The sequence below is a fragment of the Argentina silus genome (assembly GCF_951799395.1).
Source record: "Argentina silus genome assembly, chromosome: 15".
Classification (NCBI taxonomy): domain Eukaryota; kingdom Metazoa; phylum Chordata; class Actinopteri; order Argentiniformes; family Argentinidae; genus Argentina; species Argentina silus.
Genome location: NC_139669.1, coordinates 7,400,508 through 7,419,974, shown reverse-complemented (window position 1 = coordinate 7,419,974; position 19,467 = coordinate 7,400,508). Strand labels below are relative to the sequence as shown.

The 19,467-nt window shown below is 50.1% G+C and overlaps 1 protein-coding gene across 1 annotated transcript in view; it reads left to right on the top strand.

Moving 5' to 3' along the window:
• The window catches only part of rapgef2b (Rap guanine nucleotide exchange factor 2b), a 98,488-nt gene that overhangs the window by 47,905 nt on the left and 31,116 nt on the right, over positions 1 to 19,467 (top strand). The window contains 1 exon segment of the mRNA XM_083686650.1: positions 1,504 to 1,671. Within this exon segment, the coding sequence (XP_083542776.1) occupies positions 1,504 to 1,671 (168 nt within the window).

Sequence of the window (19,467 nt, the reverse complement as noted above, 5' to 3'; positions counted from 1 at the left end):
AACACCCCATAATTACTGGGAGAATGGCTTTGGGGTGCTATGATACTGATACACCATACACACACACACACACACACACACATAAGACCCCGGCTACACACACACACACACAGGCACGCACGCACACACACAGGCACGCACGCACACACACACACACACACACACACACACACACACACACACACACACATAAGACCCCGGCTACACACACACATGCACGCACTTTCTCTTCTCTGCCACAACTCCCATACCGTTGCCATAGCAGCAGTTGGTACAGAGAGAGAGAGAGAGAGGCAGAGAGAGAGAGAGAGAAATAGAGAGACAGAGAGGCAGAGAGAGAGATATTTGATGTGTAATCCCTGTGCTGTGAAATGTGAAGCTGCAGAGGAGAAGTGAGGCGCAGGCAGGAGTGTGCCAACCGTGAACGCCCTCACTGTGCCAGCCTACCCTACCCTCCCCTCCTCCTCCCATCCTCCCCCTCCTCTCCTCCTCTCCTTCTCCCCCCCTCCTTCCATCCTCCCCTCCTCATCCTCTCCTCCTCTCCTCCTACCATCTTTCACTATGCTTCAGATGATGATGATGATGATGAAGAAGAGGAATCCACTGCTGCTCTCACAGTGAAGTGTTGAACTGTCTCATCTCCGAGGCCGAGCGTCGCTGTGAAATATGTATTTTTGGTTATCTCTCAATGACTGAGAGAGGACGTTGATATCCCTCTCTCTCCAAACGCTGGATGGAATATGTCATGAATAGTTATTGCCGTGGTGATGATGGCAGTGGTTTAGTTCCACCTGACTGCCTGCTGTGTGTCTCTGTTAGGTGGCAGGGAGGGAGACAGGGGGGAAGACGGGCAGGGAGGGAGACCGGTAGGGAGGGAGACAGGGGGGAAGACAGGCAGGGAGACAGGCATGCAGGGAGCAAGGGAGACAGGCAGGGAGACAGGCAGACAGACAGACAGGCAGGCAGGGAGGGAGGCAGACAGGCAGATAAGCAGGCAGGCAGGCAGAAAGGCAGACAAGCAGGCGCAGGCAGGCAGGCAGGCAGGCAGGCAGGCAGACAGGCAAGCAGACAAGCAGACAGACAGGCATAGCAGAGGTCGTCATCTAGGAGACTAACAGTGACTGTCTGACTGACTGAACACACTGACTCTGTCACATCAGGGCTGGGGGCTAGTCTCTGTCTGTCACTCTCTCTCCCTCTCTCTCTCTCCTCATCCCTCTCTCCCCTCTCTATCCATCCATCCACCCATCGCTCTCCCTCTCTCTCTCTCCCCCCCTCTCTCTCTCTCCTTCACCCTCTCTCTCTCTCCCCCCCTCTCTCTCTCTCCTTCACCCTCTCTCTACAGTAGAGTAGTGTGAGCTCATTGACGTAGGCTAGATAGGTGCAGCCCACACACACGCTGCTATTTTTACGCAGTGAGAGGGGCGGGAAGAGGAGGAGGAGGGAGGAGGAGGGGGGACGAGAAGAAGAGACAGTCACTCCTTTCTTCCTCTCTTCTTCCAGGTGGACTATATGGATGAAAATGAGGAGTATTTCCAGCGGCAGGCATCGCACAGACAGTCTCGGCGGAGGTTCCGTAAGATCAACCAGAAGGGAGAGCGCCAGACCATCATCGACACGGTGGACCCCTACCCCACCGGCAAGCCCCCCATAGCCAGAGGATACCACACGGTGAGTCACTGTGTTTACCCTGCTTTACTGTAGTTAACCTGCTTTACTGTAGTTACCCTGCTTTACTGTGTTTACCCTGCTTTACTGTAGTTACCCTGCTTTACTGTAGTAACCCTGCTTTACTGCATTTACCCTGTTTCACTGTAGTAACCCTGCTTTACTGTAGTTACCCTGCTTTACTGTAGTAACCCTGCTTTACTGCAGTTGCCTTACTTTACTGCAGTTACCCTGCTTTACTGTAGTAACCCTGCTTTACTGCATTTACCCTGTTTCACTGTAGTAACCCTGCTTTACTGTAGTTACCCTGCTTTACTGTAGTTACCCTGCTTTACTGTAGTAACCCTGCTTTACTGTAGTAACCCTGCTTTACTGCATTTACCCTGTTTCACTGTAGTAACCCTGCTTTACTGTAGTTACCCTGCTTTACTGTAGTTACCCTGCTTTACTGCAGTTAACCTGCTTTACTGTAGTTACCCTGCTTTATTGCATTTACCCTGCTTTACTGTAGTTACCCTGCTTTACTGCAGTTACCCTGCTTTACTGCATGTACCTTGCTTTACTGTAGTTACCCTGATTTACTGCAATTACCCTACTTTACTGTAGTTACTGTGTTTACCCTGCTTTACTGTAGTTAACCTGCTTTACTGCATTTACCTTGCTTTACTACAGTTACCCTGCTTTACTGTAGTTACTAAGTTACCCTGCTTTACTGTAGTTACTAAGTTACCCTGTTTTAGTGTAGTTACTGTAGTTACCCTGCTTTACTGTAGTTACTGTAGTTACCCTGTTTTACTGTAGTTACCCTGCTTTACTGTAGTTACTAAGTTACCCTGCTTTATTATACTTGCTGTATTTACCCTGTATTACTGTAGTTACCCTGTTTTACTGTAGTTTCCCTGCTTTACTGTAGTTACTGTAGTTACCCTGTTTTACTGTAGTACCTCTACCCCCCCATCTGCAGTAACTTCAGTAGTTGAAGGGAAAAGCTGGTTGATCCGTCCACAGTTGATGTCTGTGGTAATTATAGAGTTGGTTAGTTTCTCCAGAGAAATTAGCTGAGGGATGGAGGGAGAGAGAGGAGGAGGAGGAGGGGGAGGGGGAGGGAAGAAGAGAGCAGTGTGAGAGAGAGAGAGAGAGAGAGAGAGAGAGAGAGAGAACAGGGCCTCTGTTCATGTGTCCCAAAGCTGCGCCTATCTTTATGCAACAACCCCCAAAACCTAAAAAAGCTGTGTGTGTGTGTGTGTCTTGCGGTGGCTCTAGCTGTGCCTGAATGGTCCTACAGTGCATGATGGTGTCCATGGCAACCTCCGGGGGTACCTACGGTGTGACCGACCATGTGACCGTACTGTATCCGGTGTGGTTGCCACGGCTACACTGCTCTGTCGTTCGGTCCCGTTCTATTCCATTCCTGTCATTCCGATCATTCCCCAGAGATAGTGTGTTCCCGGGGTCTCTGTGGAACGCCGGCGTCCCCTGTTAAAAGTGGAAACGCGACAGATGTCATCTCCACCCCCCCCCCCCCCTACATCCTCCCCTTCCAGCCCCTATGGCCCTTATGCCTCTGGGTTTTGTGGGTTTTTGACATAAGAGGATGGAGTGAACTTTCTCATGGCCTCAGTGTCGCCTGCCACAAACTGCTCTCTCCTCTCTCCTCTCTCCTCTCCTTCCCTCGCTGCTCCGCACCCTGGTGCCATGGCAACCTCTCCCCCAAATGGACTGGCTGAGTGCACTTAAAGTGAAGTGTAGTGTAGTACAGTGTAGTAGTTTGTAGTAGTGTAGTGTGTAGTACAGTTTAGTGTGTAGTGTAGTGTGTAGTTTAGTACAGTGTAGTGTAGTGTGTAGTACAGTGTAGTGTGTACAGTGTAGTATGTATTACAGTGTAGTGTGTAGGGGGTGTAACTCCCCAGGAGGCAATGAGCCTACTGCAGAGAGGAGAGAAAGGGGGGGGGGGATGCTAAGCTGACATGCAGGGGGCTAATCTGGGCATTAGGACTGGCAGGCTGTGGTGGGATTTTCCTCCAAGCCCCAAGGCGGTTTTAAAGGTGAAACATTGCACAGAAGAGAAACTGTGGCAGAGGGGTAGAGAGCTGTGTAGTAAGCAAAGCTGGGCCTCATCCTTGTCACTCACACGTCCAGTAAGTCCCTGTGGAAGTGGACCAGAGGGTGGAGGTTTGTGGAATTGACTGCAGGTAGTGTGTGGTGATGTTCCGTTCGCGTTCCCCTCGGTGCGAAGGGCTGCTCCGTCAGGTGTCTTTGGCGTGAGATTAGACGTGAGATTCCCCATGTATTTCTACCATAGGAGAGAATACAACTGGAAACGGTTGATGGGATTTAGTGTTAGTGTCTCTGACACCCTCCCAGGTGTAGACACCATCCCTTTAACTCTGACACCCTCCCAGGGACAGAGAACATCCCTTTAACTCTGACACCCTCCCAGGGACTGTGTACAGTAGAGATGAGAGGGTGTAGCATGTTTGTTCCTCTGATGGGGTGGGAGCACATCTAAATTATGGCACGGAAGTATGTTTCCTTCAGCGGGATAACCCTGCTCTGGAGGTCTCTCTGGGACTTCTTATACTTCCTGTATACACACACACGCACACGCGTGTGCACATACAAACAAACAACCACACACACACACACGCGCAAACACACACGCATGCACAAACACACACACACTCTGTCTCTAACCCTCTCGCTCTCTCACACAAACTCACTTACACACACACACACACACACACACACACTCTCTCTCACAAACACACACACAAACAAATACACACACAGAGATGCTCAAGAGGAAATACCTGAATGAATAAATAAAGGACAGTAAGGAGACATCCGTTGTACCTTTCTCAGCTACTGTATAAGACATGGTCTGGTTTCATCCAGCATAGACATGGAAGAAGGAACACTCAGGCTCCCACCTAGAGAGCCTCCAAGCTGGCTAGGAAAAAGCCTTCAAGGGAATTTAACCACGTTACCGTAAATATACATGCATAAAATATATATGAATATTACATGACAGAAGTCACAATGAATACTGCCATAAATGGATATGAAGAGGTCAAATGAGCCGTTGTTGGCTGTTTTAACTATGAGCCTTTCAGTGGTGTTAACATGCATCACACGCCGCTCGCACGCGCTCAGACCGGTCTGGCCACACTGAGACCCTTGTTCTGTTCTCAGAATGGACAGCAGTTATACTAAACACTCTCTCTCTCTTTCTCTCTCTCTCTCTCTCTCTCTCTCTCTCTCTCTGTCTCTCTGTCTCTCTGTCTCTCTGTATCTCTGTCTATCTGTCTCTGTCTCTCTCTATCTATCTATCTAAATCTCTTTCTCTTTCCATCTCTCTCTCTCTCTCTCTATTTCTCTCTCTCTCTGTCTATCTGTCTCTCTCTCTGTCTCTCTGGCTGTGTCTCTGACTCTCTCTCTCTCTCTCTCTCTCTCTCTCAGTACTGACATATAGACTGCTGTAGGTCTCTCTCTCTCCCTCCCTCTCTCCCTTCGTCTCTCTCTGACTGGATGAGTAATTCATCCCTCTCTTCAGGGTCTGGCCCTGTGGCTCCCAGGGTTACTGAGGCTCGGAGCAGCTGTTCAGTAATTATACAGACCCGACACCCGCTCAGCGAATCAATGGCCCTCAGTTCATCTTACCCCGCCTCCGGCCCACCTCCCCCCCTCCCCAGCCACCACCTCACTCACCACCATGGTTGGTGTTAATTGTTTCAATATAAGATTGAACCCCCCCTCGGGGGTGGGGGGGGGGGGGGGTGTTATAGTATTTAATGATGATTTCCACCCATTTGGTCCCACAATATGGCCGCCTATTTGACTGCGCCCCCAGACGCAATTAGAATGATTTTCCAAGTTCTACTGACTGTAGCGCTCTGTGTGTGGGAGTGTAGTGTGTGTATGTGTATAGTGTGTGTGTGTGTGTAGTGTGTGTGTAGTGTGTGTGTGTGTGTGTGTGTGTGTGTGTGTGTGTGTGTGCGCGTGTGTGCGTGCTGGATTGGATGAGTGTGTTGTAAGGTCTTTTATGCCCTAGCAGTGAAGGAGTGTGTCCTAGCCTCAGAGTGATGATGTGAATCAGGGAGGGATGAGAGCGATAGACTGATGAATAATGTACATGTTTGTGTGTTTCTACTCCTCCTCTCCCTCCCCCTCTTCCTGCCTGCCTGCCTGCCTGCCTGCCTGCCTGCCTGCCTGACTGACTGACTGACTGACTGGTGCAAAATCTTGCTTTTGAACAGTTTTCCTGTTGAAGCCTAAGGCCTAATATCCCTCACAGTTGAGTGATGTGTGTGTGTGTGTGTGTGTGTGTGTGGCATGTTTGATAACTCATACTCCTCTCTGCTTTTCTCCCCGGCGCTCATTTCATTCTGCCTCCCAGGAATGCCCTAAAGCTCAGGTACCGTATCTGTTAACAACACTAGCTGTGTGTGTGTGTGTGTGTGTGTGTGTGTACACTAACCTATGCTCCCTAGATGTCTGCGTTAACGCTGTCTGTGTGTGTTGTGGTGTTTGTGTGCGTCTGTCTCACTCGTTGACGTCTGGTGGTGGTCTTCCTTTTAGACACGTCTGTCATTTGCTGCTGTCTAGAATGATAAAAGGGAAACATCTCTCCTCTCTTCCTTAAACACCGGGGGGGAGATACATCACGCTCAGAACAATATCATCGTGACATTCATTGGGAAAGCAATTGAATCTCTGTGGAAATGCATGTATGAGAAACGGTTGATTCGGTCCATTACTCTCACATGCTGTAACGCTTATTAAACACGGTAAGTAAATATGTTCTGTTGAAGATATGCAGAGCAGAGAATATTTGCGAGGAGAGGAGAGGAGAAGGAATATGGCCATTTATACGAAGTAGCCTACGGCCAGAATGATAGCACTGATTGCCGTACAGTTTAGGGATTATAAACCCAGATAATGATAGTCGTTTAGCTGTAGGAGCCACGTCTAATCTAAGCTGCTGCACACATGTTTAATGATGTTTGAAGATGGGAGAATAGAGCGATTCATGTCCTCGGTGATAATCACGTTATTGTAATCGACTCTCTGTACCTCGCTGAGGAGAATCAGGAGCTTATACAGTCAAAAACTGTAAATTGAGTTTTTTGGAATTGGAGACAAAAACGATAAACAAACATCACCACCCTGAGCTTATAGAAACAAAGCGTAGACGTTCTCATGCAAAACATTTGCTTTTATTGAGTACATTTGCTCAACATTAACTTGGGTATATATTCATTCTTTCAAGAAGAACATGGTTTGGGTTTAACCCTGGAATATACAGCTGGATACAGGTTTAGATTGAATAGCATCCTAAGATTAAAAAATTGACACCGTCAAATAATTGTAAGTATAACAGCCACCACCCAACACCCCAATATTGAGATGTTCAGATTTGGCCCCTGGCTGCTGCTAGTTGGCTTCAGTGAGATTGGGATTGGAGGTTTGGGGAAACGGAGGCGCTTGGTGAACATTCAGGCCCGGACACTGGGGGCGAGAGGAGATGCAGGAGTGACGAACCAGTCAGGAGCTGGCCGTGGAGAAGCCAGGTCCTATTTTTAGAGCTGTCCTCTGAGACAGCCTGTTCAGCTGTCTGTGCGCCGACACAAACGCCCTCAGCTTCAGAGAATTCACACCGTCTCAGCCAGAGACCTGGGAAGACATCCCTTTCATTCTTTCCTTCCTTTCTTTCTTTCTTTTTTAGTTTTTTTTTCCCTTTCATCAGCCCTCTCTTCTCTCGGCCGTGTCAGCAGGTTCTGACCTGTGGCTAACAGGCAGGTTTTCCTCATGGAATCCTGTAATGATTATGGACGTTAACAATTTCCATGTTAAGCATTTCCAGGACAGTTAGAATGAACAGAGCTAACTGTATATGAGTAGTTATTGTTTACCCTGAGAATCTGCCCTTCCTGCCTTGATACCTGAACAAGGACTGAACAGCCTGGTCTTCCTGCCTTGATACCTGAACAAGGACTGAACAGACTGGTCTTCCTGCCTTGATACCTGAACAAGGACTGAACAGGCTGGTTTTACTGCCTTGATACCTGAACAAGGACTGAACAGGCTGGTTTTACTGCCTTGATACCTGAACAAGGACTGAACAGGCTGGTCTTCTTCACATTAGAGTCTATTCCGCAGACGTCTAGAGCAGAGTGATGTGGCTATGAATATGAATAGGGAGGGTTTGCCTTGGCTGTCCAATGCACATTGTGTACTTGTTTGCGACCGGCTCTGAATGCTAACACATATTTGTCTCTGTTGCTGGTGGTGTTATGAATTTGGCGTACGGAGAGAGATGTGCTCTGGTGGGGGTCAGATAAGGCCAGATGTCTCCCTCTACGTCCCCCCTGGCTGCCCACATTAGAGAGTGACATCATGGGTGTCCTGTTGGCACAAGCAGGGCATATCTGGCTGGGACACTGCGTTCGGCCTCCTCTCTCCCTCCTCTCCCTCTTCCTCCTCTCTCCCTCCTCTCCCTCTCTCCCTAATCCTTCTATCTCCCTCCTCCTCTCTCCCTCTCTTCCTCTTCCTCTTCTCCCTCCTCATCTCTCCCTCCTCTCCCTTTTCCTCTTCTCCTCGTCCTCCCTCTCTCTCTTCTTCTCTCCCTACTCCTCTCCCTCTCTGTCTCTCTCTTCTTCTCTCCCTCTCTCTCTTCTTCTCTCCCTCCTCCTCTCCCTCTCTCTCTCTCTCTCTCTCTCTCTCTCTCCCTTCAGTTAGCAGCAGTCTGTGTTGTGCCAGGCTGACCATTAGATACTGCAGCTGGTGACGGTTGACCTTCCAGAGATAAGGACTTCCTGTCGGTGACCTTCTATAGTTATGCTTTAATCTGATCCGGAAACTTCTTGGTACTTTTTAACTGCACACTCAAGCTCTGGTAGTCAGTCAGCAAGTCAGTCAGTCAGTCCACAGACAGACAGACAGACAGACAGACAGACAGACAGACAGACAGACAGACAGCCAGCCAGCCAGCCAGCCAAGAAGATACTTTATATATTATCATGAGGTACGATAGTCACTATAGCAACCGAGAAATGTCTCCCAAAAAAATCCTTGTCAACTTGTTAGATGTTCTTATCATATCTGCATTTGTGAAGACTGCTGCAGGACAGGTGTGACATTGGGATGAACATGCAGAGGTTCCAGCATGCGTCCATTTCTACACGTTGTGTACAGCAAGACGTGAGGGACAGTGACACTTGTACATTGTGTGTTTGCGTTGTGCAGTACAAGTTTAAGGCGTTGCGATGGTCTTGTTGAGTGTTGAAGGTTCTGTCACCTGACCTTGTGCTCTGGCACTGATCTGAGGCCCAGGGAAGGGCGCTTCCTCCTGGATGTTTGTCTGAGGTAATTGGTCCTACTTGTCTTGGAGGGCGTCTGCTGGGCTATTGTTTTAGACCCGCCCTGCCTTTCCTCTTCCTCTTCCTCACCCTCTCCCTCTCTCCTCCCTCCCCCCTCGGCTCCCCTTGCACTGCCTCTCCTTCCTCCCCCCTGCCTCTCCTTCCTCCCCCTGCCTCTCTCCTTCCTCCCCCCTCCCACCTCCATCTCTCCTCTCCTCCCCCCTCTCCTCTTCCTCCCCACCTCCCTCTCTCATTCCTCCCCCCTCCCACCTCCTTCTCTCCTCTCCTCTCCTCCCCCCTCTCCTCTTCCTCCCCCCTGCCTCTCTCCTTCCTCTCCCTCCTCCCCCCTCTCCCTCCCTCCCCCCCTTGAGGGAACCGCTCTCCTTTCTTGTTTAGTTAGGAAATCCTCTTCCTGTCCCTGACAGCAGTATGCCAGCTCCAGAAGCACAATGCCTCGCACCTCTGAACCGGCCCAGGTGGCGCGGTAACCGTGGGAACCGCCGCGCCAGGAAAGAACCGCCGGGCACTTGTTTACCCGCCAGGATGGCGACCCCCGAGGCAGCGCATAGTTTATGTATTAATTAATTTCTTTGTTTGTTTATTTATTTATTTATTGATAAGTCAGGGTACTGGCCCTTATTTATATGTGTGAGTCTGCTGTTTAACAAGACTCCAGTGACTCTTCTCCCACGCATGCGAATTAACTTAGCCTAGCATAGCATAGCTGTGGTGTGAGGTACCGCACACAGAGGAATAGCACCTCTGTGGAGATCGATATCGGCAGCTAGCGGTACCCGCTACCCTCACCGTCCGTTCCGGCTGCTTTGGCCTGATTGATGCTAATCGTCTTGTTAGCGCCGCTGCCTAATGGGTTTATGCTATGTTTGTAGTCATGGCGATCAACCATGGTGCAGAAGTAGGGTAGAGGACTGATTTACAGCCGGACGGAACGGATCACGTGTGATGTGTCGCCGCGGTTTCTGAAATAGCCGGTGTTATTGAATGAATAGGAGCATCTGACCTTTGGAATGTGGCCCATTTCCGTTATGAAGCTGCTTGTCTGGGGGAAGGTGTTAGTATGAAGTATTATTTCTTACAGGGCTTGTATAAAGATGCAGACAGATAGAAAGAAAGGCCACTGTAGTTGTGTCTGCACTGCTGACCACCTGCTGTAAGTGTCTGTGATGGAAAATGTCATGTCTGATTTGCTGTTTGTGCTTCCTGTATTATCGGTTGAGAAAAGGCTTTTTAAAAGGTGAAATGCAAGGGAAAAGTTACATTTATGCACATTTTCTTGACATGGTATTTGAGTACTTCTCTGTAGGTCGGATGATAAATCTGTGTAAATGCCACTGTCTGAAGCTCTACAATAAGGGACAGCTTTTATGTGCAAGCGTGCAAATATATCCCTAGAGCGTGTGTGTGTGTGTGTGTGTGTGTGCGCGCGTGTGTGTGTGTGTGCACGCGTGTGTGTACACACGTGACATTTGTGTGTGAGTGTGCTTTTATCTCCCTTGCCATGGTAATGAGCTTTTTATGGGTCTAATGCTATGCACCAGCAAGCAAAAAGTCACATGACCTATCCCATAATGCACGGAACCGACGTTGCCGCGCTTAGCAGGCGACATGACTAATGGCTGACGTGCGTTTCAACCCTGGCCGCCCCCTTCCCTCCCTTACCCCCGCGCCGCCACTGAATCTGAAGGCACACACGTTACGCTCTGGCAACATTGTCCCATCAACGTCTCTTTCCACTACCATCACTGTGTATTCCTTTCTTTTTTTCTTTTTTTTTTAAACCGAACTAATAGGCTCGTTTGTTCCTGGATAGCATTAATGTGTGTGTGGTGGTGGGGGGGGTGACCGAGGGGGGTGATGACCGAGAGAGAGTCTGATGGTGTCCCCAGACGCCACCCTCGTTGCCACGGTGATATAATGACCCCCCCCGACGATTGTTTCCAACATTAATGACGGAGTCAGCAAGCAGCACCTGAGCTTGTTGATGTTGTTGTTATGCATTACATCATTGCTCCGGGGGGCCAGAGGGGGGTGATGTCATAGCTCCCCCCTTCCCTCCTCTCCCCCCTTCCCTCCCCCCCTTGGATGACTGGAGGCTGTCCAGAAATACACACTACACTGCTTTCTAGACATTGTCTGTAACACAGCGGCTACACTCGCTTTGTTTGTCTCACACACACACACACACACACACACACAGAGCTCTTGAGCAGGGGTTAACACACTCTCCTCTGTGTGTGTGTATGTGTGTGTGTGGGTTGTGTTTGTTTCCCCCACTCCAATAGACATAAAATTGATCTTTGGTTTATTTGTTTTCCGGCCGTGCTATCTCCATCCAGAGTCATGCTAAACCACTTTGTCTTTAACCGACTGTCTGTCGCGAGCTAAGGACAACCCTGTCCGCCCTCCGGCTCTCATTTCAATTGCCAGTTGATTATTTTGCCATTTTGAGATAATCAGATCAGCTGGAGTCAGTGGCTGGGGCCGATTGTTCATTGTTAGGGGCTGGCCTTTAAGCCATTGTGTGTGTGGGTGTGTGTGTGTGTGTGTGTGTGTGTGTGTGTGTGTGTGTGTGTGTGTGTGTGTGTGTGCCTTTGTCATTTAAAGCTGAGCTCTCCTCATATCTCCCTGTCACTCACTGGGCACGGTCGTCAGAGACGGAGGCTCTTTGTGTTCCCAATAACCAGAGAAGAGGCCCCTAGGGCCATCAACTGGCTGACACACACTCACACACAGATGCACGGGAGCACCCGGTGGTACATTGTGAGAGGTGATTGTGTGTGCGTGTGTGTGTAAGGCGGGGTGTGTGACATTTGATAGATCAATCTGTGATGAGGAGGGGGGGACGGGACGGCTCCCAATATGTGCCCCCCTTTCTCTCTCATTTCTCCCTCCTTTCTCTCTCTCCCCCCTCCTCCTCCTCCCTCCATCTTGCCTCGTCTCTCTGTTTCCGTCGTCACAGCAACCAAAGGCCCCGTGGGGGCGGGTCAGATGGTCGCCGTGGCTACCCCAGAGGTGACATCACTGTCACTGGTTCTAAGCTGGAGGCTTTGTCTCAGGGATGATGTTTCTCCTGCTTTATTTCCTGCTGTCTTTGAGCATGTCTTTATCTGGCCCTCCTCCTCTCCTCTTCTCTCCCCTTTCTCTCCCTCTCTCTTTGAAGAGAGAATGCGCTCTCCATCGCTCTCTCTCTCTCTCTCTCTCTCTCTCTCTCTCTCGCCGCCCAGGAAATGGCTTTCCCTGGCTCGGTTGCCATGCCAACTGGCTGCAGCCGTGGTCCTCTGCCGAAGTGAGCGTGATAATGGCATTACTCGCGCTGGGCTTGCTGCTCTCCTCCCTCTCTCTTTCTCTCTCTCTCTCCCTCCTTCCCTCCCTCGCCTCCTCTCTCTTTTGATTTCTCTCAGCTTCTCACCGTGTATCTCTCCTCCACCGTCTCCCCCTCTCATCTCTATTTCTCTCTTTATCTCTGTGTGTATCTGTCTTTTTATCTGGATCCTCATCCCTCCTCCTCCCTCCCTCCCCTCTCCCTTCTTTCTCTCTCTCTCCCTTCTTCCGTCTCACTCCCTATCTCCGTCTGTATGCTGAGGTTTTAAGCTGGGTACACTGGTAGAGATGAACAGCAGGCACCAGCCGATGCTCTCACAGCATCACCCCTCCCGACACACACACACATACACATATATATCTAGCTCTCTCTCTCTCTCTCTATACATATATATATATATATATACACACACACACACACACACACACACACACACACACAATCCCCCTGCTTTGGTCACAAATGAACCAGGGAGTGTTAACAAAGCCTTGGTCGGTGGAGGCTGGCTTCTGGGTCTCAGACTAACCTAATGGTGCGTAAAGCCGTGTGAGCGAGTCGGTGCGTGCGTGCGTGCGTGCGCGCGCGTGTGCGTGAGAGTGTGTATACCATCGAGGGAGGGGAGGGAGAAAGGGAGAGGGAGGATGAGAGAGCGAACGTGAGTGAAAGTGCTGTCAGCCATTTTAGCCGTTTTTTTCCCCTATTTTCTGCTTTATTATCCACACACCGCCGGGGAATCTGTCTGACCGGCATCAACGGAGAAAGGAGGCAAGACGGATAGAGATTTTTTTTCCTCTCGTTTTTTTTTCTTTTTTTTTCCCTTCATTCAATCGTGGGGAGGTAGGGCGGGAAGAGCCGATGCAGGAGGGCTGCTGCCGGTGCGTTTGACACCGAGGCGAGGCCAGCGAACAGCGGATACTCCCCGAGCAGCGTCAGCCCCTCTCTTCCCCCGCCGGAGAGACACGGAGACGGTGGCCGAGGGACGGGAGGAGACGGGCGGCTGGGGCCGGAGGAGGGAGACGGGGGAGAGCGCTGCTGTTTGAGATGAACCAGGATGTTCCATTTTAGCCCGGGGTACATTTTATATCATTATGAAACCATTAGCAGCTTCAGCCAGCCATGGAGTCCCGGGACAACAAGATAAAGCCCCGGTAAGTAGCCTATCGACGCGCAGGGGGGTTATTTTTTGATGCTTTACGGTCGTCCCGGTATGACAAGCGACCGTTTAATGGATCCGCCTCGGATTTCTACCGGGCCGCCCTACCGCCAGACAGAACCGCGGAAAGCTTGAATCACGACCTTATTCATCCGTCGGGTCGGTAATGTGTGTCAGTGTGTTGCGGAACGGGAACGGGAACGGCCATGTGCTGAGTGTCACTACACACACTCCCGTACACGGCGGCGACGGGGGGGGGGGGCGACGGGGGAGGAATGGTTTATGACCCGGGAGTGTCTGCGAACCTCGTTACGTTTTACGACGCACTTAGTTGACAATACTTGATTGTATCTGCATGACGCTCCTATAAAACAGGCTCGTCGCTGTCGTGTGCAATACAGGTATGGCTTAATCGTGGATTCGCGTTTTTTTCCCCCATGTTGACAGGGGTGTGTGTCTGTCTGTCTCTCTCTCTCTCTCTCTCTCTCTGTGTGTGTGTGTGTGTGTGTGTGTGTGTGTGTGTGTGTGTGTGTGTGTGTGTGTGTGTGTGTGTGTGTGTGTGTGTGCGTGCGCGCCGCTGTCCATGGTGCTAGCAGCGACGGCGTCCAGAGCAGACATTTGTAGTCTACTGAGCGATCTGAACACTTGAGCTGTAAATGAATTGATCTGCTGTCACCGTCGCTGGCATCACTCAAACACAGGCCGCATGCTAGCTCTAAATCACCGCGATAGACAATCTGGAGTGCCCCCCCGTCTCCCTCCCTCCCTCCCTCATTATCTATTTTAAGTGCGCGGTAGTTTGTTGTTTAAACGTATTAACATTAGCATATTAATGGGTGTAAATATTCCCTCAGTAGGGGGCAACAGCAGACAATGGAGAGTAGCTGGAGGATACCATGACAACCTCTCCATATCATATTACAGTCATGACATCACCCCGGTGACTCTTGGCAGAGATGCACGTCCGTGTGTCCTGAATAGGTGGCTGTCAGCAGTAGAGTTTGGGTGTTGTGTGTTGGTCAGGGACTGTGTGTCTGTGTCTAGTATTTGAAAGAGAGACTGTGTCATTGTGAAGAAGAATTTTGTTATTTCTCCTATTGATTTGAGGTGTTGGTCAGGGACTCTGACTGTGTCATTTTAAGATGAATGTCGAGCGTGAATGTGTGTGCGTGCGTGCCTGTGCGTGCCTGTGTGTGTCTGTCTGTCTAGTATGTGAGAGACGATGTGACTGTGTCATTTGAAGAAGAACGTTGTTATTTCAAGATGTTATCCTATCGATTCTAGGTGTTGGTCTGTCTGTGTCTTGTATTTGAGAGAGAGACTAAGAATAATGTTTGTGTGTGTGTGTGTCTAGTATGTGAGATAGAGACTGTCATTTTGAAGAAGAATGTTGTTATTTGAAGGTGTTGTCTTATCTGTTGTAAGTGTTGGTCAGGGACTCACTATCTCTCTCCTCTATGATAGGGAACCCATGGCATTCTGACAGGAATGCTTACAGGGAGGTCTTATCCCCTATATCTTATCTTCTAGTTGTTGGATGGATGGAGTGTGTGTGTGTGTGTGTGTGTGTGTGTGTGTGTGTGTGTGTGTGTGTGTGTGTGTGTGTGTGTGTGTGTGTGTGTGTGGGGGGGGATGGGGGGTGTCAGGGACTGTGTCTATCTCTCTCCTATGCCACAGTGCAGTGCATGTCCTCTAACTGAGACTATATGGTTATCACCCCCCCACCCCCCTGTGTGTGTGAGTGTGTGTGTGTGTGTACAGTATATGGTGTGAGTGTGTATACTGCATACTGTGTGATTTACAGTAGAGTGGTATTACTCGGCTGTGTGAGTGTGTGTGTGTGTGTGTGTGTATGTATTTTGTGTGTATGCATGTATACTATCTGTGTAAAGCTGTGTCACAGGGCAGGGTAAGCCTGGGAGAATATCCGGGCCGTTTATTCGGACACCCTGCCGATGGGGCTTTAATCTGTTGATCTGGGCGGCTCAGGAAAGCGAGAAACCCCCACCACCACCACCATGCTCTGGGCTGGGGGGTTCTGGGACATGCCTGCTGTCTCCAGGCCTCCAACATCAGTATCTCTCCTCTCCTCTCCCCTCCCATCTGCCCTGGTTAAGCCTCACTAGTCTCCAGATAGCACTGGCCAGACCCAGGTCAGACCCAGGCCAGACCCCAGTCCCATCCCCTCTCCCCCATCCCCAGCCCCGTCCCCTCTCCCCCCCATCCCCAGCCCCTCTCCCCCCCATCCCCAGCCCCAGCCCCAACCCCTCTTCCCCAGCCCCTCTCCCCCAGCCCCTCTCCCCCAGCTCCATCCCTAGCCCCTCTCCCACAGCCCCTCTCCCCCATCCCCATCCCCAGCCCCTCTCCCCCATCCCCAGCCCCTCTCCCCCGTCCCCATCCCCATCCCTGTCCCCATCCCCAGCCCCTCTCCCCCAGCTCCATCCCCGTCCCCGTCCCCGTCCCCGTCCCCATCCCCATCCCCATCCCCGTCCCCATCCCCATCCCCATCCCCGTCCCCGTCCCCATCCCCATCCCCATCCCCTCTCCCCCAGCCCCTCTCCCCCGTCCCCGTCCCCATCCCCATCCCCATCCCCATCCCCATCCCCATCCCCGTCCCCAGTCCTAGTATCTAGGTCATTAGGTCTACTGTGTGAGCCGCGGCTCCAGTCATCTAAGGAGCGGAGTGGCACATCTGGTCACACACAGCAGCAGATCGCAGTGTCGTGGCTAAAAGCATTAGCGATTGGTTAATCCTCACCATGACAGCTGACTGTAAATATTTTTGGCTCGGAAGAGCTGATTTCATTATCTAGACTAGCACGGAATCTGATATAGGGCAGAGAGAGAGAGGGGCCTAGATACTGTATATGATAATGTGTAGTCGATGCGCCATTTGTGTGTTTTTGACCTTAAGATGTTGAATATGTATGACTGGCAATGCATACGGTTAGGCTTGATTGGAGGAGGTTACTGTTTACTGTATATGCAAAGGAATAGCTCTATTAGCATCTAGGCTACATGCAAAGTAATATCAATTAGATTCTGCACTCAAAGGAAAAGGAATCAGCATCGCACGGGGCACTGATTAGTAAAGCTTTAACGAGGGTGCGCGCATGTGTGTGTGTGTGTGTGTGTGTGTGTGTGTGTGTGTGTGTGTGTGAGAGAGAGAGCTGTGGATGCCATTGGACGGGCAGATGAGGTCGTGTCACTGAATGCTCCTGGGATGAGTTAGTTGACCACAGTTGATTGACGGACGGACGGATGGATGGAGAGGTGACCTCATTTGGATGAAAGAGTGGATGAAGTCTTCATTATGCTTCTGTCTCTCTCCCCATGAGTGGACAGTGGTGGGGGGGAGGGAGGGAGGGGCAGGGGGATGGGCGGGGGACAGGGGGAGGCTATGGGGGAGGAAATGGGGGAGTCAGTCTGGTTATTACTATTGATATGTGGCTATCGACCGTGATACCCTCCCAACCTCTGTATGCACGCCCATATTGACAGACCTCCATCTCTCCACATTCTCTCTGTTTGTTTAACAATGCATTTCTCCTGATTGGCCCTCTCGAGATATCAGAAATGTAGTTAATCATGATGATTTGAGAGTTAATCATAATGAGTTAAGAGTTATTCATGATGAGTTAGACCCTGCATTGACTCTGCTCCCAGGATTTGTATGGAATATATATATAAACAAATAATTATAATATTATATATACTAGTGTCTGGTGCTGTGGGAGGGGATGAGGTTTTCTCTGTGCAATTTCCGGTCGAAGCAGGGTGAGCATTGGAACCAGGGGAGGCCGGTCGAGGTAGAAATCAGAGGACGGGGCTCATTGTGATGCATGGATGCGGAGGTGAGAAATTCCTCATGCATTACAATGAGTCCCGTCCTCCCGATTTCTACCTCCACCAGCCTCCCCTGGTTAGAACACAGTTGAGTGGGCAGTAGTGATCAGCTCCCAGTCGGGGTCATTCAGGGGGGACGGCACCAGATGAAGGGATAGGACAGGCACTACCAGCCTGAGGGTGTGTGTGTGTGTGTGGGTGTGTGTGGGTGTGTGGGTGTGTGGGTGTGTGTGTGTGTGTGTGTGTGTGTGTGTGTGTGTGTGTGTGGGTGTGTGTGTGTGTGTGTGTGTGTGGGTGTGTGTGTGTGTGTGTGTGTGTGTGTGTGTGTGTGTGTGTGTGTGTGTGTGGCTCAGTCATTTGGGTTTGTGCACCAGAGCAGATAATTAAACCTGATGGGCATCTTTGATACTGTATAATGACATCACACCCCAATACCACTGTGATTCTATTGGGGTCTGTCTAGCTGTGTGGACTACACACCCACACCCTCAGGCTGGTACTGCCTGCCCCTGTCCCTATCCCCTCATCTGGTCTCACACACACACCAAGCCATATTTAACACCATGATTATTCACCTCAAGGTAAAGTTTCTTTCTGGTGTGTGAGGCCCAGCTGTAGTCTGTTGTCTTGGTTCCCACTCCTCAACTAGCTGTGTTGAATAGCGTGCTGCATTTGAGACGACACACACACACACACACACATATCAACATTCATCTTTAAATGGCACAGTCAAGAGTCCCTGACCAATACCTCAAATCAATAGGAGAAATAACAACTCAATGCCGTGTCACACCTGTTTCATCCACACTCGAAACAATTCCACGCTGCTTCCTGGGAAATCACGATCGCACGTCACCAACACCGAGAAGCCGCTCTGTAGCGGAAGCACATCCCCCACGGACACCGACGTTAATTCTCGTGGAATAACTGTCGTTTTGATGAAGACATCAAACCGATATAATGTGACACCTCGTCGGCTACCTCCGAGCTTTCCCGTGGGGACTCACGCTCTCTGTGAATGCTCATCGCCATGGAGACGCGGGGTCGAACCGATTTAGTTGCAAATGAACTTCCGAATGTATTCTCATCCAATCGGCTCCATTTGTCAACCCAGCGAGACCCGGAGAACGGCTCCTACTCCTCAAGGTGTTGTTCAAAATCTATCTCAGACACGGTGCCAATTTAAATTCATGTCAGCGTTTCGGAAAGGTAGTGAATTTGGAGATTTGCCAGGGTGTCGTTTATGATGGTTTGGTGACTGGTTTACCTGTGTTCAGGTGGATGGCGCAGGTTTTAGATTCCCTTCCCCTCTGGTTGTTATTCAGTCAGTGTCGTCTGAGGTGTGGCTCTGTTCCTCACACAGATTCTTTCCGCCTGCGACGGTTCCTCCCGACTAAATTAAGCAGTTTAATCACATGCATTCACTCGGCTTTTAAGGTGTGAAACTTTAAATATTCATGATATTGCCGCGGCCAGGGGTTGGGCTTAAAGCACCACAGCCAGCCTGCCTCCCCTCCTGAGCAGCGCAATAAATAGATAAATAAAACATTTAACACTCAAATATTCATGCCTAAGCAGGCCTCTTTCATAACTGGGTGTTTTGGTCTTTTGATCAATTTCCTGATTTTCTTTCCTCTTTCAAAGTAATCCTGCGTGTCTGCGTTGGAGACATATGCTTCTGGGTTTGTGCCCTAAATTGCTAAAAGCGATTATTGTTGTTGTTGTTGTTGTTGCTGCCTAGATAGCCCTCTCGAGGTTTTAACATCATTTTGCAGCATTTCCTGCCATTAGCATCAATGCTAATTCAGACGCGTGCTAGGGTGTCTCTGACTCATTACCATATACAGTAGGAAATGAGGTCGTGTTCATCTGTGGCGTATCTAGTTAGTTAGACTGCCAGCCGTATTCACTTTAAACACACATTTTACTCATGAGAATCCACTACCACACTGTGTGTGTGTGTGTGTGTGTGCGTGTGCACACATGCGCCACACTGTGTGTTTGTGTGCGTGTCCACCACGTGTGTGTGTGTGCGTGTGTGTGTCCAGGAATGTTTCTATGAGTCTAGATGTTTGTGGTTGTTGCCAATTAGTACTGTA